Raw genomic sequence first — 26,612 nt, 5'->3', positions numbered from 1 at the left:
TTATACAATATATCAATATACAATATACAATACATTTATGTGAAATATGTTATTTATATTACAAATTAGATATTTTTTCAGTCACAAATTGACCATGCAGAAACAATCGCAGAGCTGGATAAGACACGAAATATGTTAGTTGTACAGTATAAAATAAATAAAGATTATGAAGCAGAAATTGAGACTATAAAAAAGAAAACTGAGCAAATGGAAAAAGAATATCAAACAAAATTAGAAGAATATAATTATCTTCTTGAAATGAGAGAAACAAGGCTAAAGGTAACTATTTAGTTTTTATTATAAGTCTAAAATTTTAATAGTTTTATTATTTATAATTTCAGAAATTATAAATAAGTGAATGGACAAGTGGTTAAATACCTGAGTTTTTTGGAGTGGTTCCAAAAGAAACATTCTAGTTTTACATTCAGTGATATTGAAAGATCATTGGGATCTTGAACTGAAAATAATTTTATCCTCTTCTCTATGGTGATTGGGCTGCAATTTGAAAAAATTGTAGACATATAAATTTCCACTGTCATCCATTCGTCTGTCCGTTGTCTGTTTTTTCTTAATCTGAAAACTGAGTTAGATAGATGTAAGACGAGACCAGACATGGAAATCTCAACAGCAGGAGGCCCCTATTAATATATGAACTTTCAGTGCAAACTGGAAGTCCTGTTATTTCAACTCAAAAATTTTTGATTGTTTGAAATAAAAAATATTTTATATTCTTAATCAGGATAAAACAGTGACATATTTTAATTATGAAAAAAGAAACAAATTGGCATATTCAGTGAACAATGACAACATAAAGTTTGTTATTAAGCTCAAAAGAACAGTTTTATTATATTGCAGTACAGTAGAGAGTCGTTTATTCGAAAGCTGGTTAACCAAAAGCTTTCCAGTCGGACTGTGTCATGCTGAATCGAACGTTTTTGATACTAGATTAACTTCTAAAGTATAATTTTTTTGTTTTTATATTTTTTAATATATTTATTTTGTTTGTACAAAATAAAGAAATAATTTTTAACAATACAATAGCCTTGATTATTATTATAAAGATTTTCATTAGGCTTAAAATCGACAAAAATTCAACACGAAGCGACATGTAATGGAGAAAAATTTTAACATCAGATAGGTTAATATATTTTTTCGTACATAATCAGTTATCCAAAAAAATCAGTTATCCAAACAACCCCAGTCCCCAATTGATTCGAATAAACGACGCTCTACTGTATATGCAAGGCTTATATAAAAACTGAACCACCAACAAAGGAAAAATGAAACCTGAGACAATATACAAAAACTGACACTCTGCTGTCAACTGTGCCATAATACTGTGTAGATTTTAATTTATAAAAAATTCAGCTTTATTTTATCTATTGTGTAAATAGTGTAATTATTATTTTAAATTTTCTTGTTTAAAAGTTATTAAATGTTATATATGAAAATTTAATATAACTTAGTTACTGTAAAATAAAATTTTAAACTACAAAACAGTTTAATTCTATTTTTTCTTATTTTTACTCAGAAATTGGAAAGAGAACTTAATGATATTGCATATGGAACCAACAAATATAAAATACAAACAGCTGATTTAGTAAGTATATTCTAATTCAGATTATATTTATAAACTGACTAAATTTATACAATAATGAATAATATAATATATAGTAACAATGCTATTTTTTAATTACTTATTTGAGTTGGATTGAATATGTTATATATGATATAATCATTCAACTATCACATATTGATTAAATAATTCAGTAAACCCCTGATTTAATGGACAAAAATTTGTCCCGTAGTAAAAATTTTAAATTGTTTTTATTTGCAAATAGAGCTTTGACAATCAATGATTATAAATTACTCAATGTACGTACATTATATCATTATTTGATTTACAGGTTGATAAAATATTATTGAAACTAAACAATACACTAAAAATTACCGATTTGTCTTCTTTTTTGATTTATGGATTATGAAGTTTTAATAGGAAACTTCATAATTTTGTTTTCTATTTATATATATTTTGTTATCATTTTTCTGTTATAAAATATATGTTAATAATACTGATTTTAGGTTTTGTTTAATTTTATTAATTTTAATTCTATAATAATATATGTTGAAACAGTGTAAAAATAAATTGAATTAGTGTAATACTTAACATTAATAAATTTATTATTAATCAGATAAATTCAGCAATATTAGTTGGCTTAATCGGTTATTTATCTAACCACCTAAAAGGGGTTTGTGGACTAATAAATAAAAACTGTTCTGTCCTTCTAATCCATCTGTTAACCAGAGTTCAAGAATTACCCAAAAGTAATTTTAATTTCCATGTGTTTTATTTAAGTGCATTTTGGATCCAACTTATTTGTCGATGCCCTTCAGTCTACAAAGTATAAATTTTTTGTTGTAAATTTACAATTAAAACATTTAAAAAAAATTAAATATAAATAAATGACTTAGTGTTTACACAAATATTTTACAGTAGGTACTGTCTATGACAAAGACCTTGCCAAGTATTCACAACCATCTAAAAACCACTCTTAAAATTCTACATAAAACAGTCATCCTGCATCATGTAACATCTTTTTATCTTTTTGTATGACGTAATTCCATACATGATCAATAATGGGATGATTATTGAGGATATATTTTTTGTTGTAAATTTAATTGTAAATTTACAACAAAAAATTTATACTTTGTACACTGAGGAGGGATCAACAGAAAAGTTGGATCCGAAATGCATTTAAATAAAACATATGGAAATTAAAATTACTTCTGGGTAATTCTTGAACTCTGGTGAACAGTTAGATTAGAAGGACATAACAATTTTTGTTTATTAGTCCACAAACTCCTTTTAGGTGATTAGATAAATAAATTTATTATATTGAAAAAGTTACTTATGCATTTATATGCAGCACAAATAACATTTTTTCCCATTATGTCATGATATTAATTACAGTTATTTGCATTTAATTTTATAAAACCAAACATGTATATCAGAGATATCAGAAATAATATTAATAGTTTATTAAATCCTTTTTTCAAATTGAAATATAATAAAATATGAATAAGCATTATATTCTTGTCACTTATAATAATAATAAATAATAGTAAAATTGTATTTAAAAATAATAAATGCATATAATAATATATATAATAAAACAATAAATAATAATAATTATTATTTTTAATACTGTTTCTTCATTTTTTTTAGAATTTAATTTCTCTAATTACAGCAATAATAAGATTTATTAAAGGATTGTTTTGCAAAACACTTCCATATTCTTAGTGTTAATAATTGAGAATCTACTATTTTTTGTAAATGATTAGGAATACAACTTGTTAGATAATAACAAATTCCTAAAATAATCAAAATATCTATACAGTATCCTATAATTTGAATCAGTATTTATCTATATTTTAAAATTGTTTCATTATTTATTTTAGATATATTCCATTATATTATTTATTGCATAATTAAAATCTTTAAAAATTTTTGAAAATAATAATATTTGATTACATTTTCTCTTATTTTATTTATAGGAAGATCAGGAGAATGTTGTTGAGCTTGAAAGAGGAAAGAATTTACTTGAAATTCATATTAATTCTGTAAGTAAATTATAATTATTGCATACCTGTTGAGCGAATTAAATTTTTTATACTTTATTTGAAAAGAGTTGTTAAGCTATGCAGTTATGGATGGACATTGCTAAAACAATGGGTTGTCTGATTTTTGTATGTTTAACTCAACTAAACCACTAAGACACATACCTTGCTCTACAATGTAAAATAGAAGAATAAGGAATTCCCATTCACATACTATGACATTTTACTTTGCAATAATAAGTGAAACAGTGTTTAAGTCTCCTGCTGAGTAACTTCTATAGAAGAGTTGTTGGCTAAGATATAATGATCAAACTATGTCTTTAAAATGTAGTACATTTATGGAAATCTTGCCTTCAGGCAAAATTACCCTGGAGAGAATTATTATAAAGTAATACTTTGAAGTCAGTGGAGGATTGGTTTTATTGTTACAACAAATAGAATAGCTTACAGTTATTTTTCATCGTTGTTCAATAGATAAATTATTATATCATAGATATAATATTTATCTATAATGTAAAAGTGACAGTGAAGATGTAAACAATTAGAGACATTTTTTTTGCACTTTATAATGATTCTTTTAAAAAATAGGAAAGTTGTGGAAATTAATCTTTTCTTTAATGATTCTAATTTGCCTTAGTTTGTTATGTCATGGTTTAACTGGGTATCTATGAAGTTATTAGGACTGCACTGCTGCTATTTCTTGAAGTTTTTGCATTGTTATTTTGATTTTGTTGGTATAATATGTTATGTCATTAATTTTAGTTTCAGATTGGCAATTTGGAATATGTAGAAATATTCTGTGTAATATCGGAAAAAACAAATTTTTATCAGAAACAAATATTAAAATAAATCAAAAAATTGCATATGTGATATATATAAAAATTCTTGTCATATTCTTGCATACAGTGGCACTTGCAGATTATCAAAAAGAGAGGGCACAAGCTATAAAAAAGGGCATCATACATTGTGCAAGAAGCTTCAGACATTATGCAAGGTCAAAAACAAGGAATGTGATTTTGGTCAACATACAATGACTATGTGAAATAACTATCATTTAACTAAAACAAATAACTACATGAAAATAGTTTCATGGAACAATGGGCAAATATTATTCATTAGTTTCTTTTATATTTTTAGCATAGACTAGAAGTCCTGAATTTTCTGTTGTTTGTTGATAATGAAATTTGGGTCCTCCTTGGGATTACGAAAAGGGCAACCAAGACAAAAATGGGGCATGTGCCCGAAATGCCTCAGTGCCTTGCCTCAGTGTATGGTGCCCCTGCTTATATACAATCTAGGTATGTCTAATCATATATAATACCACTTATCTAAAACCCTAATGAAACTTGAATGACTGTCAGATCTGGGGTCGTATCTGGTGCTAATCATTTGGATTAGCCAATCAGTGACTGGCTTGTGAGAGATGAGAGACCAGAGACGGTTACCAGAATACGGCCCCTGGACTTTGCAGTATGGATCAGTTTGCATAACTGGCAGAAACAATGAATCCTTAGATTATCTAAAATTAAATAAATAAAAAGTACAAAAAATTAACTTTGTTATTTATTAATACTGAAAAATTCTATACAACTCACAAAAGTTTAGTAAATCAAGATTATTTACAGTTGTTTCTTCTATGTGAATTTGTTGAATTTCACACAATAAAAATAACGGGACTTACAGGAAAAATAGAGTTAGGGCGGAATATTAAAAATTTTACAATTCAGTAGCTTGTGATAAGCACTGCAGAACTGCAGCATCCCAAAGAAAAATAAAATTGCAAAATAACATCTTGATTTTTATTACATAGTAATTGTATAACTGATTATATACAATTAAAATTACTATTATCATTTTTAATCAAAACCAGCACCAATCAAAATAATATGCAAAATAAAAGCAATTCTATTAGGGCAGTTGTGTGCTATGTACCCTCCAGAGACAGTGCCGTCCGTTAAGCAGAGTGCAGTGTGACTTCCCACTCAGAGAACAGCTTTTTGTGTTTGTCCTCTGCATCTCATGATATGAAAATGCTTGAGACAGCACTGCACTATTTAGCAGTGTTATTGCAGTTGTATGGTTGCATGGCATAATAGATAATGGATCAGAGCAGGAGTGAGGAGTACTCTATATTAATATGAAAATGATAAAAATTTAGAGTCTTGAATTAACTTATTTTAATTAAATTAAAAAACATTTTTTATAATGCAATATATACAAATAGTTTATGTAAAGTAGTAATTGTTACTTGGCAATCAACACTTCCAGATTAGAGCTAACACTGATACAGTCCTACATGTTTTATTATATCAAACTCCTTGATGCTTAGTTTTTTATTTATTATGTGAATTCTTATAACCACATATCTGACTAATATTTGGGATACTGTATCAAATATTTGTATCAAGAAAAGTGCACAAATTCAAGAGAAAAACATTAAGCATATTTGTTGGACAAGGCAAATAAGCAAACTGGGTTATGTGGATTTTGTGTATTTTTCCATGGGTCACTATGTTTAGCCTGGTGGTGCTTTTTTATTTATGTAGTATTACTTAATATTACAAAGTAGTGTCAACTTGTAAAAATTGTATATGAACTAACATGATTTTGCATTTTTTTTTTATTCCCTACTTATCTGTCTTATATGAACAAATTTTTGCATTAGAAACATGCTTTATAACAGAAGAAATTATATTTGTAATAGTGATTGAATATCAATGTTAATAAACTTTTTTACTTATCAATACAAATTGTGAGATAACGTATTCTTAAAGTTTCCAATAAAACAAGATGAAAATTTAAACTATTCTGTACAAGTTGATACACGAAAAACTGAAAAAACCAATTCTTTCATCTCAATAATGATAATAGCGAGGTTGAGGCCGAAGTTTTAAACGTGAAAATGTGTACATTAGATGTTCAGCACTGCTTTCCTGTAAGCCTAGAAGTTTGACATTGGCGTTTGGAATGTTGAGCATGATTCCACTGACTTTCCAAACGCCATTGTCAAACTTCTAGGCTTACAGGAAAGCAGTGCTGAACATCTAATGTACACATTTTCACGTTTAAAACTTCGGCCTCAACCTCGCTAATTACTCATTTGCAGTAAATAAATAAATATCTCTACCATCATCTTTGACATTTCTTTTTATTAATTCTTAACAATTTGATTGAGATACTGTAGTTTTTGGTAGCAATGTCATCTAGACTAAATTTGTATAAAGTTTCTTATTTGGAATAAATAAAATCTCCAAACTAAATATAAATAAAAAAATAATGATAAAAAAATTAGGATTTAATTCTTCACAATCAATATTCACTTTCACAAATTATTATTGATTATGTTTGTGGTACCTGTGCTAATTTGTTATTTTTGTTAAATGTAAATTTAATTACTTCTCCTCTTTGTCCCTTTTGAATTATACCATTATGTGCTTGGCCAGGCTCACAATGAGAGAAACTGGGTGATAAAGAATGGGGTCTGACAGATCCAAGACAGATCAACTCCTGGATTTCCTTGGATTGATCACTTAGATTTGATCCTGGGGCACTGAAAGCCAGTAGTAGGTTGGCACCTTAATTGTCTCGACCATCCACCCATCAATTTATTCTTTGTTCTTTATTATATTTTTTATTAAAAAGTATAACAGGCAATACTATATAGACAGGATGAGTCTCTCCAAGTAACAATAGAAAAATATCCCAAATAAAAGCAATAAAAGTAAAATGAAACAAAAATCATGAAACTTACTTTCTAACTATGGTGTATCTTTTATAAATTTCATAATGCATAGTGCAAAAATTTGTTTAAACATTGCATTTGTATATATAAAAATTCATTTATTCAGTCTTAAAATTTTTATCAGCATTATGAATAAGTTAGAAAAATTTATAAAATAAATAAATAAATGGGATTAACTTTTATTATCTTATGTTTTAATAAATTATATATTAGACATGTAATATATATATATATATATATAAATTATTATTAAATACTTTATATACATTAGAGTATTTAACATGAACATGATAAAATTTAATTGCATTCATGTTTTTGATTATTATTTTTATACAGGTAACTTTTACAAATGAAGGTCTTCTTGCTATGAAAGATCGTAATCCGTCCACATTTGTCACGTGGACATTTTATGAATTTGAACTTCAGACTACTCCAGTTTTAAAAGGTCCAAAGTAAGAAATTAAATTTTTTGTTTATTAATTTTATTTCAAAATATTTTTTTAATAAATTAAAAAGATTAATTTCAATATATACTGCTCTCCAGTTATAATGTTAATAATTAATTCTATATACATTTCTGTTTTTCTGCTTACTGCATTAAAATCAAATATAATAAAATTTCTAAACATTAATGTTTCTGATTAAAATTTTATAATTTATTAATTTTGGTTAGATGAAGACAGATTTTGTAGTTACATAATAGTGCTTTCTGGAAATAACTGTGTAAATTGATGACATACAAAAAGAAAATTATTGAACATATATTGCATTTGAAAATTATCTCTTGCTTATGAATACAAATCTTAACTTTCAATTTTCTCATCTCTAAGAGAAGATTTTCTTGAAATTAATATATAAAATAAAAAATAGCTTCATATTTACAATGTATGGAATTAAATGAGATAATTTTTTCATAAATATATTAAAATTGTACTTTTTATTATAAGATCTACAGCTGAGACTACTGAATTGCATTTAAACAGTACTTATTAAACAAAACAATGTATAATTTATTTTCTTTCATTTGCAGGCCAAAATATAATAGTACTTCTCAATATATTGTAACTGCTGATGACTTTTTTCTTCATTATTTAAATTGGGTAGGTGTCTGAATTTTATCTTATTTTAAAATTGATTAAAAATAAGTTATTTTCATAAACTTGACATAGTATTCTGTATTAATTATTTTTTATGTTAAGATCTTTACATAGACCATTTACATAAGATTATTTATTTATAAGAAATTTAAGGAAATTAAGGAAGATATAGTTTAATTTTTATGTCTCTAATATCATATTTTGTAGATTATGTTGTAAATTCCTTGTAAACAAGTAATGTAAAATGAAAAGTATAACTAATGCAGGACAAAGAAATCAGCCATATAATTTAAGTCTTTTAAGATGAATTAGTGCAATGGAATTAATTTTATCTTACAGATATATAACAATAATAATCATAGTAATAATTATTATTATTCTTTATTTAATATTTTATATAAGTTTATTTATAATTTGTAAATTTTAAACTTTTTTATAAGTCAGTTGAAAGTGCAAATAGAACTTAATTTTTGTCTTTTGGCCATTATTTATTTGAATCCAAATATTACATAAGTTAAAACTTTTATTATACAATGGAGAATCAATAAGTAATGCACAATAATTTTTTTAAGCAGGATTTATTACTAGGAAAACAATGGTAAGGCAGGTGACAGCATGGGGCAACCTTTATTTATTTTTTTGACATATGAACCATTCCTATTGATGCATTTGTCCCATCATGACACAAGCTTAAAGATTTTTAAAAAATAGAAGCAACTATAAAAATCTTTATTACATCCTTCACAGACCTCAGGAGCAACTATTTTTTCTAGTGATGCCAACCTTTTATTAAAGGCAACTCATCCATCTTAATATTCAAAAAACATTTTAAAAGTTTTAGTGTGATGGTACATTTATAAAATAATAAAAAAATATTAATTAATACATTGGCCAGGATGACATTAATATTTAAAAATTAGAAGAGACTATAAACATCTTCATTAAATCCTTTCAAGTAATGTGGACATGTGTTATTGTGGAAATGTGAAACTGTACACATCTGTAGGGTTTTATTCAGGTGAGATGCATAGTTCACCTTTTGAAAAGTTTTTGTGTAAGCTGCAGTGGTAACAGTTGATCATTAGGGAAAGAATTCCACAAGTAGTGTACCCCTGATGTCTCAGAACATCATAACAAGGACCTTCTTGGCAGACTGGCTAACCCAGAACATCTTTACCAGTGGGGATTAAGAATGTTTCCAGATTTGTACTGCCTTATTTCATTTCTGATGTAAAATTGTATGCCCATGATTCATTGCCAATCACTATGCTTTGAAAAACCTGTTTCCTTCAGTAGCATACTGCTGCAGATAGTCTAATGATGTCATTATTCTCATGTCCTGCTGCTTTGCACTCAATTGCTTAGGGATCCATTGGGCACTGACCTTGCAATGCTACAGTTTCTTGTGGACAGCATTGTAAGCTGTTCTATAGGAAATGTTCATAAGGTTGGTTAGTCTGTGGGTGGATACGGCAATCTGTCTGAATTACTTCATCAATTCACACAGTGACATTGTTACAGTGCTTACTGGACAGCCAGGATATAGCCGATCACTGAGGTTGTCTCATCTGTCAGAAAACTTTCTCCTGATCTTCCTATAAATAAAATAAGAGAAAATGTTGTAATAAAATATTATTATTTTCAAAAATTTTAAAGATTTTAATTATGCAATAAATAATATAATGGAATAAATCTTAAATAAATAATGAAATAATTTTAAAATATAGATAAATACTGATTCAAATTATAGGATACTGTATAGATATTTTGATTATTTTAGGAATTTGTTATTATCTAACAAGTTGTATTCCTAATCATTTACGAAAAATAGTAGATTCTCAATTATTAACACTAAGAATATGGAAGAGTTTTGCAAAACAATCCTTTAATAAATCTTGTTATTGCTGTAATTAGAGAAATTTTCTGTCAGAACTAGCACCATCTCATTATGTTGCTATGGTCAATATACATGGTCCTTATGCTTCTTTCATCTCTGTGGGAATTTGAGTGAGCATTTTGCCTTTAGTCCACAAAAACATATAACAGCTCATTGCTTAAGCAGCATGGATGATGCCAACACACTTGCCATCTTTGCTAGCTAGTTCTCTTGTGCCCCACTATACAGATACTTCATGCAGACCTAACTTTCTGTAATGGGAGATTCATTTTATTCCTGACTAAAGCTTCACTATTCTGCTAGCAATGGTACTACTGCAATAAAATATAATGCTTAACTTATTGATTATTTTTTATATATCTAATATTTAAATTTATAAACTTTTTTGTTTAGGGTACAGCTAGAGTTGAACTTCATCAAGCTATTGGTTTAGAATATAATACAGTAGCCACATGTGAGATGACATTTAGCAAATTGTTAGAACAGCCTCATGATAGGTATCATGATAGTTTAGAATTAATAGGTAAAAATCATCTACTTCTGTTTATTTGTTATTAAAATTACAATTTTAAGTTTAAGTTAAAAGTTTATTTATTAAAAGCTACATTTTAAATTTTATACAATTTAGGTTGTAAAGATGGTGAAACAAATATTTTGTATGGTATTCTTGAGTATTGGGTAAGACTACAAATTTCTATGGATGAAGCTATAACTTTTTATAAGGTATTTATTTCAGTTAAATAAAATTTTATATAATAATACACTTCTAATTTTAAAATAAAACAATAACAAATGTAGATGTTAATATTTAATGTTAATAACTTATATATAACTCAAATATCAAAACAGCCAGATTCTTTATTGTGCTGATTAATTATTAAGTACAATAATTTAATAATTTATATCTAAATTAATTAATGATTCTTGAAATGAAGACTGGACATTCGTAACGTAGTTAGCAATTCTTCTGCATGAAAAGCAGGAGATGAAGGTTTAAGATCCATTCCAGGCCAATCACCTCTTCCAGAATATTCTAAATTAAATTTAACACAAGAGAGCAGTTTTACTGCCTACCTCTAGTCAAATTACTTGATAATTAATTAGTATTAATTAGCTCAATAAAGAATCCAACTATTTATATGATAATTTTTGAATTCATAAACTAAATTCTTATTTTTTGTTTAGTTTTTTCACTTTATCTTCAACAATTTAATTTTTATTTGCTTGTTGTTTATCATTGGTTGTATAAATGTTATAATTTGTTGCAATTTAGGCAAAGTATTATTGAAATTTAAGAATTGTAAAGTAATAGTATAATTATGGTGCTTCCTTTTTCTCACAGGTTTGAGTGATTTGTATATTTTATAATTACATTGGAAATCTTAAAGCTGATAAATACTACTGTAAGTGATCATTAATAGAATAAAACATCAGAAATAATAAAAAAAAGCTTCATAAATTGATTTTTTGGATATAGTAAAACAACAATTTATCATTAAAAAGGAAACAATTTGTAAAATTTTGATGTGATTTTTAGGAAAAAATAATGTAAATTAGTTTTGCAGTTATAGTGCTAAAGCTTCTTGAGAAGTGAAACATTTACAGAAATAAAACATCATCTCTTATTTCTTTCATTATCTTCTTCAAATGGTTATTTTAACTTTTTATACAATTTTTTATCAGAAAAATGCTGATCCAGTCTCTACTTATCCCTTATGTTTTTTAACTGTTTTCTGCAAAACTGTTTATTTATCCTGAAAAGAAAATTATTTTAAAATATAGAAAGTAATGATATTAAATGCAAAGAAATTTTTTCATTAATGAAACAAACAATACAAACTTAAAATTGATAGTTTCTTTAATTACATTAAAAATTGCCGGGACAAATTCACATTTAGGAAAAGAATATATTTCTTACTAGACTATACATATACATGAGTCCATATCCTTTGGTCCCTTCACACGCTTTTTTAGAGGCAATGACAAGTCTACGGCGGAACTGACTTTTTATTGGAGGCCACTGTCCGCCATCCAATGTAAAAAAGTTATAGAGTCTTCTAGCGGTAGCACACACAATTCTTAAAAAATAATAATTACATTAAAAATTGCCGGGACGAAATATATTCTTTTCTTAAATTGATAGTTTCTTATTATCATTTAAAACATTATTAAAATTTTTTTATTTTAGTATATAATTTCTTTTAAATTCATGTAATCATGGAATATAATTGTTAAACTTTGTACATTAGTAAATTTTAGATTATTTATATTAATAAAAATCATTGTGTGATAGATATTTTATATTGATATTATGATATTTTATATCAATATAAAATATCTTATTATCATTAATGTAAACATTATATATATATATATATATAGAAAAAGATATATTTTGATCAAAATAAAATAAACCTGAATATGATTTTAGTTCATAATAATTGTTGAAATTTTGATATTTTAATATATTACATTATTCTGTTTTTATACAGGAACGTTGTAAAGCCTTAGGATATTTAGGAAATAATCAAAGTATTGTGAAAACTGCCTTAAAAACACTCAATTCTAAACAAAAACAATCAGATGGAAACAAAGTGAATGAATTACATATAAAAATATTGTGCTGTAATGAATTACAAGGAAGAAATACTGGTAACACTTATTTTCAATTTTTTAATTAAAGTATTAATTACATAAAATAAGCCCATTTAAATTTTAAATATGATTATAAACTACTTTCAGAATATTGGTTCTTCTTTTAAAGAACTTTGTTAATCAATAACATTTAAACGAACATATTTCTATACTCAATATTCAAACTCTCTGAATTTATTGATTAATTGAACTCTAAAAGAAGAAATTTATTGTAACAGTTAAATGCTAATTTTTAAAAGAATGTTTATTTTTATTTGATGCTTAAATTTGTTAATGAGAAAATTGTTTCATATTAATGTACTTCATACCTTATTTATAATAATATAATAGACTCTCAATAGTCTGATCTTTCAGTTATCTGGTATACCCTCCAGTGTGATTGCCTGTACACTTCTACTTTAACATGAAAATGTTAGTCATGTCATATCCTGTTTTTCTATTTACTCGTGTTTCATTTCTGGGTATATTATTGCATTTCATTATCTTGAAGTGGCCTAAATTTGGCTTATTTTTTCAGACTTATCACATCTTGTAGGTCAAGTAATGAAAATTAAGTCAGAGATCAGATCCAAAAAATACTGTATTTTCCGGTGTGTAAGATGACATTTTAACCCAGGAAAATCTTCTCAAAAGTTGGGAGTCGTCTTATGTGCTGGGTGTTGTCTTATAGGGTGAGTATATCCCAAACTCTATATTTTAACTGTAAAAGTTGGGGGTCTTATGTATGGGTTGTCTTATATGCCCAGTTGTCTTATATGCCAGAAAATACAGTATATGCTTTTATTAACATTGGAAATGCATTTCAAACTTTACCATTTTCGTCACTTGATCTACAAGGTGTGACAAGTCTGGAAAAATTAGCCAAATTTAGGCTACATCAAGATATATTAATCCCAGACAAGAAGTAAAAATATTTAGCATTCAATACATTATATTATTTGCTTGCTTGACTCTGAAAAGAACTTGTACTGTAGGGTGACAGGTCACATCATTCATTGCCTTTAGACCTATACACTCAGTAATCTGGCATCCCTCTGCACAAGGAATAGCAGATTAGTGAGAGTTTCCTGTATTTACATTTAATATAATATATTTATCTAACATATGAAAATGTTTTTGCAGATAAACAGCCATCTCCATACTGTGTGTATAAATTTTATAACTTACCTGATCAGGATACAGCTATTATTCCTTCATCAAATAATCCAGAGTTTCATGATCACAAATCTTTTCCTCTAGTTATATCTGAAGATTTGGATACATATCTCAGGAATCAAGTAATTTTCAAATTATGTTTATATCTTTATTTCTCAAATTTACTAATATATGAAATCTATTGATTAGAATGAAAGATTAACATTTGCACTTGCATAACTCATAATTCTTCACAAATATTATTTTTTTTATTTTATACAAAGTCAATTTCTCTTGAAAATGTCTCTTCAAACTTCTGAAAATACAGTAGAAAGTCGAAAATCGGAATCAATTGGGGACTGGGGTGGTTCAGATTAGTCATTTGTTCCGATTACCAATTATGTACGAAAAAATATATTAATCTGTCCGATGTTCAAATTTTTCTCCGTTGCATGTTGCTTCGTGTTGAATTTTTGTCGATTTTAAGCCTAACGAAAATTTTTATAATAATAATCGAGGCTATTGTATCGTTAAAAATTATTTCTGCATTTTGTACAAACAAAATAAATATATTGAAGAATATAAAAACATGAAAATTATACTTTAGAAGTAAATCTAGTATCAAAAACGTTCGATTCAGCACGACACAGTCCGACTGAAAATCGTTCCGATTACTGGCGATTCCGATTACCGGGGTTCCAATTAACGACTCTCTACTGTATTATTTTTGTTTAATTAATTTCGTCTGATGTGAGATGGATTAATGTTAGAACTACACTAAACCATTACAACTATATATATTGATATTTAGAAAATTCAATTATTCATTTAATTTTTTTTCTTTGTTGAAAATTATATATATAAATTATTTTTATTTTCATTAAAATTTAGTAGTATTAAAAGCATCATAAAGTTCTCATATTGTGATTTTGTGAATTAAAATAGTTTTTTTTGAATTTTGTATCACATTTTACATTTGATCTTATTAAATTTTAAAAGAACAGAATAAATATTTTATATTTATTGAATTCATTATATTTTCATTCTTATCTAATGTTAAAAATAAAATTATAATTAATATCAAGTAATTTTTAATTATATTTTTAATTTATTTAATTTAAAATATATGCTCTCCATTTCAAATTAGTAGTATCTTGCCTCTGTACATCGTACTTTTCCTTTAACAATAGAGTTGTGCTGGTCATCTATCTAACACCTTTCAGGGGAAATTTTTGAATTGAAATCATGTGATTTTCGGTGTGAACCAGAAGTTCGTATATAGGTAATTGAGGCCTCATTCTCATAACCTTTCCAAATTTGTTTTTGGCTTTCATCTATCTAACTCCGTTCTCAAGATTAAGGAAGGAGAGACAACAGACGACAGTGGAAATTTAATAGGTCTACAATTTTTTCAAATTCAGCCCAATTAGTCCATCATTTTTAATAGGCTTAAAGGCTAGCATATCAGTAATAATAATTATCTGTATTATTTTTGTAATAATAATAACTATCTGTATAACTCAAAAATTTAATGATTATCTTGAGATAATCATTTCTGTGGTTTAATTCTGAGTATGTTCTTTTTTTGTTTTTGGAATTTAAAACATTCTTTTGTTTAAAATGAGATCTTTATTATATTAATTATATTTTTATTTTTCTCTACAATTAAGTTACTAGATATCTATATTAACAACTGTAATATCTTTCTTCACTGTTAAATACTGTATGGCTAGACATTGAAGTTATAACTGCAGTTAATCTAAAACAATAAGGCTTTGTTATGAAACCATTTGGTTTATAATTTATATATATTTAAAATCAAGCAGAATTAAATAAAATATAATGTATCATTATTTTTTTAATTATAAGAAATCCCTATAAATTTATTTCAGAATATGGAAATATATGTATTTGATGATACAGATTTAGAGCCATCTTCATATCTAGGAAGAGCACAAATTTCGCTTTTTCCTCTTACTCAGAACAAACCAATACAAGGGATATACGAATTAAAAAATGTAATTGATTTTTATGAAATAATTTTTAATTTTAAAAATATTTGATCCATGAATAAAACAATAATGAAGGTGCTCTATCTAATTAAATTTATTGTTTTATAATAGGCAGATGGAAAAAATTGTGGCACAGTAGACATTGCAATATATTGGCATTCTGCATATGATTTTCAAAAAAACATTGTAGATTCAGTTATGGTGAGTAAGATTTCTGAATAACTTTTAAATGGAGAAATTTTCTCTGTTTTTTTCTTTTTTTTTTATTATTATTATGGTATAGACCAGGTGTATCATGCATCCCAATCTAATTTTTGTTGTTGGTCTACAGCATACAAATCAAAACTGTATCTACTAGTCATTATAATTTACTAATAGATAAACAAAGTTCATAATTCGAATTAAATATTTTAAATTTAAAATTCTTTTTCACATGAATAGTAACACTATGGCACATATAATATATCCTTTCTATATAATGGCAAAAGCATAGTCAAATCTGTGTTTAATAAAATACAGCTTTTCCTTATACAGTCAAACCTGTTTTTATGCGCTCTTTTTATGTGCGATTTTTATTTGTGCGATTTTTTTAATGCGAATTTTTAATTTGTGCGGTATAGTTGGCGACTAGTCTCGTGCGATTCGTCATGTCTCACGTTGACTTATTATAGCTAAATAAACTTATTATAGCATAAATGCACTTATTATAGTAATATTATTGCATGAATATGCGAAAAATGAAATAATTTACTTTTTAAGTCAACAAAACACCACCTGGACAAAAATATGTAAAACAGACGATAGACCAGACGATGCAGTCAAGTGCTGACATCTGTTGTCAATAAATTCTATTTCGTACGGTTTTGAGTTATTTTCTATGTGAGACTTTTTTTTATGCGGTCCCTGTTGACCGCATAAAAAAATTATTTTTTTAATTGTGTTGCGAAAACTATTATTTACAGCCATTCGTGAAGTTTCGTGAGATTTTTTTTTAATGCGTTTTTTTTAATGCGGTCCCTATCCCCCGCATAAAAACAGGTTTGACTGTACTTTAAATAATTTATCTTAGTCTAGTGAAGCTGTATGTGTGCATTTAATACATGTTTAATGTCTTATATGTCATAGCAATAAAAAAAATCTTTGTTGTAAAAACTTATTTTAGCTCAGACAATATAATATTTCACCATGCATTAAGTAGGATTCTGTGAGTTTATATCTCTGGGATGCTATATTTTTCTTTGATACATATTGCTTGCTTTGATACTTGCTTGTCCATATGAAAATGCATGGTAATGGTAGAAGGTAAAATCAATTAGGGAATGATACATCTCTCATCCTGACAACTGAGATTTAATTATACTCATGAATTTATTGTTTTTAAAAAGAATTGAAAAAATAAAATAAAAAATAAAAAGTATTTTCATAAACATATGGATGATAATAAATTGATTGGCAGTTGTGATTGTCTGAGAGAATTATTACCAAGAACCATTTTTGGTGACACACATGTTATAGATTGTTTTAATTAATTTGTGATGTATTAATTAAAATAAATTATTGATTGAACTTAAAAATATTTAATTATATAATGCTATTTTTTTGTTTAAATAAGCATGTATAAAAGGTATATATAGTTTTGGATTTTTACATTAAAATTATTTATGCTGTTGGAAAAATATTATGTTTTAAGTAAAAGTTTGAAAAGAATTTTGATAAAATTTTTAATTTTCATATTTGATAAATAGTAATTAAACATCATTTTATATTTTTAAATTAATTAAATTATAAAATAATAAATAAGCTAATCTATTAGTTAAAAATTTTATAAACCTAAATCATTTTAAATATTTTAAAACGTTTTCAGTGTTATTCAAACCTTATTATTGTTCAATATTAAATTTAAATGTAATAAATTAATTTTATAAAAGAAATTGACACATTAATTTGAATGTTAACTAAACATTTCATTTTGAATTGAATTTTTAATAATAATTTTAATAAGGTTTTATGTTGCTTATCAAATTATATTTAATTTAAAAACATAAATTAAAATTTGCATTTCAAACAGAATAAAAAAAAAAAAATTTAACTATCAAATTACTTCTTAATTGATCAAATAACTAGCATAGCTAACATAAAAGTATTTCCTTGTTGGAAAAACAAAGATCATTTATTATAGAGCAATAGCATACTGGAGTATCTTAAACCCTGAAATAAAAACAAGTAATGTATGGTTTTTAATTTGTTATTTCCACATTTGCCATTAGGATCTTACATTTATTCTTCATTTTGATTATTTTTTGTCTGTTTGCTTTGTTTTATTATGGGGCTGTAAAGACAACTTTTTTATTATCAGCCATCCATTGGCACCACTCTACTTTATTGATGTATATTCTGTAAAACAGATTTTATGCTGCTAATAAAGAAAAACAAATAAACTATTCATTAATAGTTTTACTTAAGTAAAATTGAAATATAAAAACTAAAAATCTAAATACAGAATCAAAAGTAGTAAAGTATTTTGTTTATTATCAGTATATAAACATTAAAAAAAAAATTAGATTTAAAATTAAAGTTAATTCTTGAAATGAGATGGTTAAAATATTACATTTAGTATTTAAATACAAAGTGTTATATTTTTCTATTTAATTAGCAAAAGATTAAATCACCAGTTAAAGATGTATTAAGTATTGATAAAAGGAAATCAACAATTAATCAAAGAAAAGAAATATCTCCATCTCATCCAATTAATACCTCACCAGAAAAAGTAAACCATACGAATCTAAATATTTCATGAATTTATAAATACATTTGAGAACAAATAAAATTAAAATGCATTGAAATTTTATAGGTACATAAAGAACAAACAGAAAATAGTCCAGAATTAACGCCAGTTAAAGAAAAACCAAAAGTTATGCCTCGAAAATCTCTTCAAACTTTGCCAAGTGTAGAATCTCCCAAGTATGTTGGCTCTTCTACAAATAAGAAAAAAGATTCTTATGTAGGTAAGATATCTTTATAAATATTTATTTGTAAGTACTTAAATATTTATAAATAAAAATACATATGCAATAAATATAAAATAATAATGAATATTTTTCTTATGGAATAGAATAAAATTTAGTAATTTAATTAACTAATGCTCATTTATAAAAACAGATGAAGAGAAAGAAACAGAAACAGAAACAGGCAATACTTTAAAGGTATTTTATTATATAAAGCTTTTTAGATAAAAACAATTAAAATATAGAAAAGATATTACAACAGAAATTAGTGGAGATATTTTGATTTCTTTAATATAATTTTTTGTATTTAAATGTAACATTCTGTTATAAGATTGCTATCTTTTTTTAGTATCTGAACTAATTGGATTCATGTCAACTGCACAACTACATTTTGTTCTATTTTAATTAACTCTTAATAAATAGATCAATTGTACTAAAAATTAAGTTAAAAAAAATTTAGTGTTAACATAAATCATGGTTATTTCAGGTTGAAATCAAATCTCCTAAACATTCCAAACAAGTTTCTTTTGAAAGTGAGTAAAATTTTATGACAATTTTTACTTCTAAAGCAAGCTATCTTAATTAATCAAGTTGGTCTACTTTATAATGGTTAAAAATATTTTATAAAAGTGTTTATATTTATGAAAAATTGGAAATTTTTATAATAAAATTTAATATTATAAATAGTACATCTATTTATGACAATAAATATTTATTTTCTTTAATAAATACTTGTAACTTCAATTGCGTTAATAAAAAAAAATTGTTATAAGTGATCTTTTAATTATCTAAAATTTTATTTTAATATCACACATTTTATGGTATTCATAAATATATATGCATAAATTTTCATATCATTAATAAAATTTTTATCAAGGAAATAATAAAACCTGATTTAATTTTAATTTTAATTGGATGCTTAAATGTAGGGGTATTAAAAAACTGGAATTATATTAATTACATTTCAAATTATTTCTAGAAATACTCTCTTACTTTTTATGTAAGATTGTGTAATCAAAAACTTGTTTGTTGAATAGATAATGAACTAGATATACTTTGTTTTAAAATCACAAAATAGCAGGATTATTACTGTTTCTAATAATTCATTTTTCTTAATATATATATATATATATATATATATTTGTACATACATAATTTAATAATGTTTATTATTGAATATGCATTTCCCATCACAAATATATTAAATGTGATATGATTAATATTTTAAATAGTTAATTCAGAATCAGCAGATGAAACTGATAATGAAGATATTGTAGTTTCTAAATTAAATTCAAAAAGCTCTCCTTCAAGGGTAAATATTTATTATTTTAATTTGAATATGAAAAAATAATTTTATTATAATAACATTTAAAATTAAAATTTTCAGAGTAATGATACTATTGTAATTACTGTGTCACATCTTCAGTTTTGTGAAGAAGCTTCTGTACTAAGTGATCCCAATGTGAAACTATTATTTGTTGAATATAGATTTCTGGATTATCCATCAGAAGAATTAGAGACACCATTTGCTTTACCAAAGCCATCTTCTTCTGAAAAAATTATATTTAATTTTAGAAAAGGTTAGAATATTTAAAATGTATAATTTAAGTCTGAATATTGAAATAGGTATTTGTGACTATAGTTATATAAAAGGATCTGATAATATATTTAAAAAATAAATAATGTAGAAAACCTTTAGATACTTGAAAACTGCAAGTTACAGATAACTGTACACAGTATACTAAGTTATTATAATACGGTCATAACAAGATACAGTTAATTTAAGTTTAAGCAAATAAACATGCTTTATGACTTCTTAAGTATCAAAACTATGATTTATTGATGTAAATAAATATTCATGCTGCTTATTTGACAAACTTCATACAGCTACTTTTGCACAAAATTCATTTTCTCCTAGATTAGATATAAATAGGGCTATTTTTCTGTCAATATCAATAACCAACTCTATACATTCAGGTGAGAAGTCTTGTGACTGGTATGATAAAAACCAACAAAATGAACTGGGCTACTCTATTGGCCTAAGAAATGTGGCTGATTGGAACTGATGTAAAAAGCAAATGGGATAAGGATTCCTGCTTTTGTTGAGATTCTTTTTCAATGAACAGACAGTGATCTGGTAATTGTCTATCTCCATTATGTTCTTGTCAAGAAACAAGGTGTAGAGAAGCAGTAATATTTTGAATGGGAAGAGTAAAAATGTTGTTACTAAAAAAGAAATTGTAAAAGGGAAAAATTTAGCAACTGACACTAAATCTAAAACAAGAAATAGGGAAAAAAAAGTGCAGAGATATAGAAAAATATTTGGAAAATACTACAATATAAATGTATACATTTATAAAGAAAAATTAAATAATTAGTGGTATTAAACAGTTTTTGTTATTGTTATATCTTATATTTTAGAAAAAAGAGCACTGCTTATATTATTCAGATGAGATATAAATATGTTTTATAAATAAAATGATTATACTTTTTATTTTTTTTAATAATATTTAAATCTCTATCATTATCACATTTTAATTTAAATTAAAAAGTAAACAAGATTTATAAACATCAGTAGACTAATTACTGCACCTTTCTCAGTGGGATTTTATAAAAATGTTTTAACCCATTTTAATGGGTCAAAAACATTCTTCTAAAATCCTACTGATAAAGGTGCAGTAATTAGTCAAGTAAAAGTTATCCCAGTGACTAGTATATCATTTTCATAACCATTAGTATATTAGGATAAATTAAAATTATATTGATACATTTATTGAATTCTAAAATTCTGAAATTTTAATAAAATTTTATGAATGATTGTTCCAGTTCTGAAAGAAAATAGTCAAAGGCTGATTATTTGCTTAATAATAAATTTATTTAATTAATTAAAAAAAAACTAATAAATGTTATATTCTTATTTTGTTATTTATGAAATTATAGATCTATCAAATTATATTGGTGATTGAAATGGTTAGTAGCATGTTTGTTTGAATGATGATGATAAGTAATTAATTTAAATAGTTACATATTAAATGCCAAGTTTACTTGATATAATTGTATACTGTATCTGTAGAATATAAATTAGAATAGTGTTACATGAATTTAAAAATTGGCCTGACTAGTTTATTTCGATAACATATAGTGTATAAAACTAAATGTTCTGCCCCTGACCCATATAAAATGTTCATCTCGGGCATTTATTGTCACTTCAAAATTCTCACTGAAGTTTATGTAGTTTATAACAATTCTTTGTAAACAACATTAGCTTTATTTATTATTTATAGTATTTAAGTTATATATAAAAATTTGGTTAATGTTACCTATGGTTCCAAGATGGCGGCTCATCTGATTCCAGCAAGAAAAACAGTGGGGACGCACGTTCTAACCTAACCTAACCTATTCTAATAATTTTGTTGTAATAATTATGGTAATTTATTAGAATAGGTTAGGTTAGGTTAAGTTAGAACGTGAGTCCCCACTGTTTCCCTTCTTCTATTTGCTGGAATCAGAGACGAGCTGCCATCTTGGAACCATAGGTAACATTAACCAAAAATTTTAATAAAAAATAGTGAATAATAAAACAAAAGAAAACATATACTAAATTAATTTTCTGGTATTTGTGGAGAATCAACAGAAAATACAAAGTTTACATAATACACCTAATTGTTTACTTAGTTAAGTAAACATTTTAGTATTGTGGATTATAAGAACTTTGTTTATATTTTCCAAAAGAAAATATAATAATTTAAAATAAATGTTAATTTGCTCTACATTAATAAACATTTTGAAAACTGATTAGATAGTAATAGAATTAATTGTTGATATGGAATTTTGTACTATCAAGAGAAATCTTGAAAAAGTAAAATATTTTTCTGATAACACTCCCTTATAATTCCCTTAATTTTGTTTTTCTGTAATATATTGCTTCTACTCAAACATCTTGTGTCAGTGAGTGAGTCATATATATATATATATGAATAGAGTATTTAAATTGTATGGCTCATGATGTTTCAGAATTTTACTCCTCATTTTTATGATCTACAATATCCAGTATTTTACTGTTTACCATTTTAATTGAATGAGAAATAAAAACTGTGTACATATATGAAAACAGATATTGATACTAGATGAATATATTAGATATTTTTATAAAGACACTCTAAGGTTAATTATAAAATTAAGTGATGTCAATAATTGAAAACAATCAAAGCCATGCTCAGCAGAAAGAATAATTACCAAAATAATCACTAATTGCCTTTGGCTGCTGAGACACATTTATTTGCTTATACACTAACGATTTCAGCCTAATGTAGAGTAACATCAATAATTTTCAATGAAAATGACAAAAAATAAATCTGGTTTTAATTTTGTCAAGCATTTTTTGGAAACTTACAAAAATTATTTCATTTGTCATTAAGAGAATCATAATATTTAACTGTTTCTTCAATGAGAATAGTATTGAAGTAATGGAATGCAACATTCTCTTTAAATTCTTTAGGATAATTCAACATTCTTCACATACTTCATGTCACTTCAAAATTCTCACTGCAGTTTAGAACAATTCTTTGTAAACAATATTAGCTTTGTATATTAACTAAGTTTATAAAACAATGTTTTATAAACTTAGTGTTGAGTTTCCTTGGTATGTAACTTGTTTGTTGAATCTGAATTCTTTAGATCCATTCACAATTTAATCTCATTTATAATAAAGAAGCTTTAAATGATGCGTTCTATACAGATATCAAGAAACTATAGCTAGTTATTTGAAGCATATAAAAACATGTATTTTTCACTATATGATTATTATTTTATTTATAAATCATAAGTTGAGTGTTGTAATAGTTCCAACTGTTCATTCAATGCTAGTTCTTTGCTTCATCCTGAATGATCTATTGTTTATAGATTTTGCTTCTCTACAGTATTCAGTTGAAAATACAAAGTTTTGTGGCATACACTCTAAACTTCACAAATCAGTTTAATAACATACTATATCCCATAATTAATCTATTTCTTAAATAAAAAATTTATTATTAATATTTATTGAAATGTGGGTTCTGTTGCTGTACATCCTAGCAGAAGTCATTACTTTTCCTTGAAAAGTATTAACAAAAATAAATGTTTACATCAATTGTTTATAAAAACATTATACTATAAGTTTTACAAAACACTAATTTCCATAATCTTATCTGAATGTCCAGCAATATCAGGAAAAAATAATTTTATATTTGTGACTGAGGGTAGGCACCATGTCAAGATGCCACATCCGGAAGAACACAGAAATCATGATGGCAATGTTTTGTTTTTCGCATAAGCGGTCGTGTCTGTAGGTGATTCAGGATGGAAGAGATCCGAGAGACAGCATGACTGAAAGAAATGCACTCAGCTACAGAGTAACTTAACAAATACTCATTTATTTTCATATTAAATTACACCTAAGATTAGGAGTCTTTATGTGCGAGAGAGAGAGAGAGAGTTTACACCTGGGTGCACAATAATAAATACCTGTAGTTGTTGATTGGGTTTTACTTGATAGACAGGTTGTAATAGGTTTTCAATGGGTAGGTTCTTTGAGGAGTTTGCACTTTTGCACTGGCTATTTGTCCCGTTGGAGATGTCATTGTTCTTGGTGGGTAGGATTCTGGTCACAGGCTGTCGGCGGCAGTGATGGTTATCTACAATTGGATGAACACTCGATCTCGATCAACTCTTGATGATGGACAAACTCTCAATGATGGATGAACTCTCTGTTGTCATCAATCCCTTTTTCTTTTATTTGTGGGTCCTCCCCTTAAATTTCAATGCATTTTTTAGGCAATGTTGACTAGTTAGACCAATAATGATTTTTTTGTGTTATGTTCCTAATATAGTCCATCAGATGTGTAATCTCTGGACAAGGAAGCAAGTCCGTATGAAAATGGAATCACTTCCTGCTATCATGAGGGAAATAATTTTAGCAGAATTTTTTTTTATAAATTAAGCAAGAAATTTTTCTGTTTAGCCCTGGTTCTCATGTATTATTTTTTCATTAATACTCTGATTACAATACTAAAAATATTTATAATTTAATTTTCTTAACAGTAATATGATATAATATGATATCTTTAGGTTGTGTCAGAAGTATGTTTATTAGTTACTAGTTCTGAATATCCAAAGCAGATAGTTTTTTTGGCATTTATAAAGCTAAGGTTTTTTCCCCATGAAAACATTGTTGCGAAATTTAACAACTTTCCGGAGAAGCAAACTTGTTGCGTCGATTCATTGATTTTTATAATTTATATAATTTGGATAATAATTTTTTGAAGACTGATTTTTGTGAAGTTTTAGAGACAACAAGATATAAGTCAGAAAGTGTTACATTAATTGATATGTTTAAAAATATTCAACCACTTGTTTAGTGTTAAAAAAAAACAGTGAGTTAGCAATAAATTTTATTCTGTATTCTCTATTACAAATACTCCCATAGGATTGGAGATAACTGCTCCTCATCTAATATATGTTGGATCTTCTTGTTAATAGTACAGTCAAACCTGTTTTTATGCGGGGGATAGGGACCGCATTAAAAAAGACGCATTAAAAAAAATCGCACGAAACTTCACGAATGGCTGTAAAAAATAGTTTTCGCAACACAATTAAAAAAATATTTTTTTATGCGGTCAACAGGGACCGCATAAAAAAAGTCTCACATAGAAAATAACTCAAAACCGTACGAAATAGAATTTATTGACAACAGATGTCAGCACTTGACTGCATCGTCTGGTCTATCGTCTGTTTTACATATTTTTGTCCAGGTGGTGTTTTGTTGACTTAAAAAGTAAATTATTTCATTTTTCGCATATTCATGCAATAATATTACTATAATAAGTGCATTTATGCTATAATAAGTTTATTTAGCTATAATAAGTCAACGTGAGACATGACGAATTGCACGAGACTAGTCGCCAACTGTACCGCACAAATAAAAAATCGCACAAAAAAAACCGCACAAATTAAAAATTCGCATTAAAAAATCACACAAATAAAAATCGCACATAAAAAGAGCGCATAAAAACAGGTTTGACTGTATTAAAAAATTTTTAAATTAAGTTACAGATTTTTGAAATTAGAAATTTTCAAATTATTGTAGCATCTTAATGACATCTAAATGAATTTACATTACTTTCACACACAAAAAATAATAAATGTATTTCTATTTTATTATTTCAAAATTAAATAAATACTAAGGATAGTTATGCATAGCATAAAACATTTATTTTATAAAATAATAAAAAAATGCATTGATTCTGAACTGAAACTCTAATTATTTTATTGTATTTTGTACCAAATAAAATGTTCAAACAAACTACAAATTAAAAGTAACTTCACTAATATAATTTTCTGTATCCATCTTATTATACTACTGTTTTTAACATAATTTTTATGAAAATATCGTTTTTGCTAAGATTTAATATATTA

At 25.9% G+C, this 26,612-nt stretch overlaps 1 protein-coding gene across 1 annotated transcript in view; it reads left to right on the top strand.

The window, feature by feature from the left end:
* LOC136988615 (protein fantom-like) overlaps positions 1-26,612 on the top strand; it is a 55,108-nt gene that overhangs the window by 22,387 nt on the left and 6,109 nt on the right. The window contains exons 17-33 of the mRNA XM_067286520.1: positions 82-279; positions 1,532-1,600; positions 3,556-3,621; positions 7,697-7,812; positions 8,391-8,460; positions 10,748-10,877; positions 10,983-11,077; positions 12,847-13,006; positions 14,132-14,286; positions 16,036-16,161; positions 16,267-16,356; positions 18,809-18,922; positions 19,007-19,160; positions 19,315-19,358; positions 19,648-19,693; positions 20,393-20,472; positions 20,548-20,740. Of these exons, the coding sequence (XP_067142621.1) occupies positions 82-279; positions 1,532-1,600; positions 3,556-3,621; positions 7,697-7,812; positions 8,391-8,460; positions 10,748-10,877; positions 10,983-11,077; positions 12,847-13,006; positions 14,132-14,286; positions 16,036-16,161; positions 16,267-16,356; positions 18,809-18,922; positions 19,007-19,160; positions 19,315-19,358; positions 19,648-19,693; positions 20,393-20,472; positions 20,548-20,740 (1,906 nt within the window). The remainder of the gene's footprint in view (positions 1-81; positions 280-1,531; positions 1,601-3,555; positions 3,622-7,696; positions 7,813-8,390; positions 8,461-10,747; positions 10,878-10,982; positions 11,078-12,846; positions 13,007-14,131; positions 14,287-16,035; positions 16,162-16,266; positions 16,357-18,808; positions 18,923-19,006; positions 19,161-19,314; positions 19,359-19,647; positions 19,694-20,392; positions 20,473-20,547; positions 20,741-26,612) is intronic.

Source organism: Centruroides vittatus, unplaced genomic scaffold, assembly GCF_030686945.1.
Source record: "Centruroides vittatus isolate TY-2023 unplaced genomic scaffold, ASM3068694v2 scaffold_373, whole genome shotgun sequence".
Lineage (NCBI taxonomy): Eukaryota > Metazoa > Arthropoda > Arachnida > Scorpiones > Buthidae > Centruroides > Centruroides vittatus.
The sequence above is the reverse complement of the archived record's forward strand: the minus strand, read 5'-3'. Positions and strand labels throughout refer to the sequence as shown.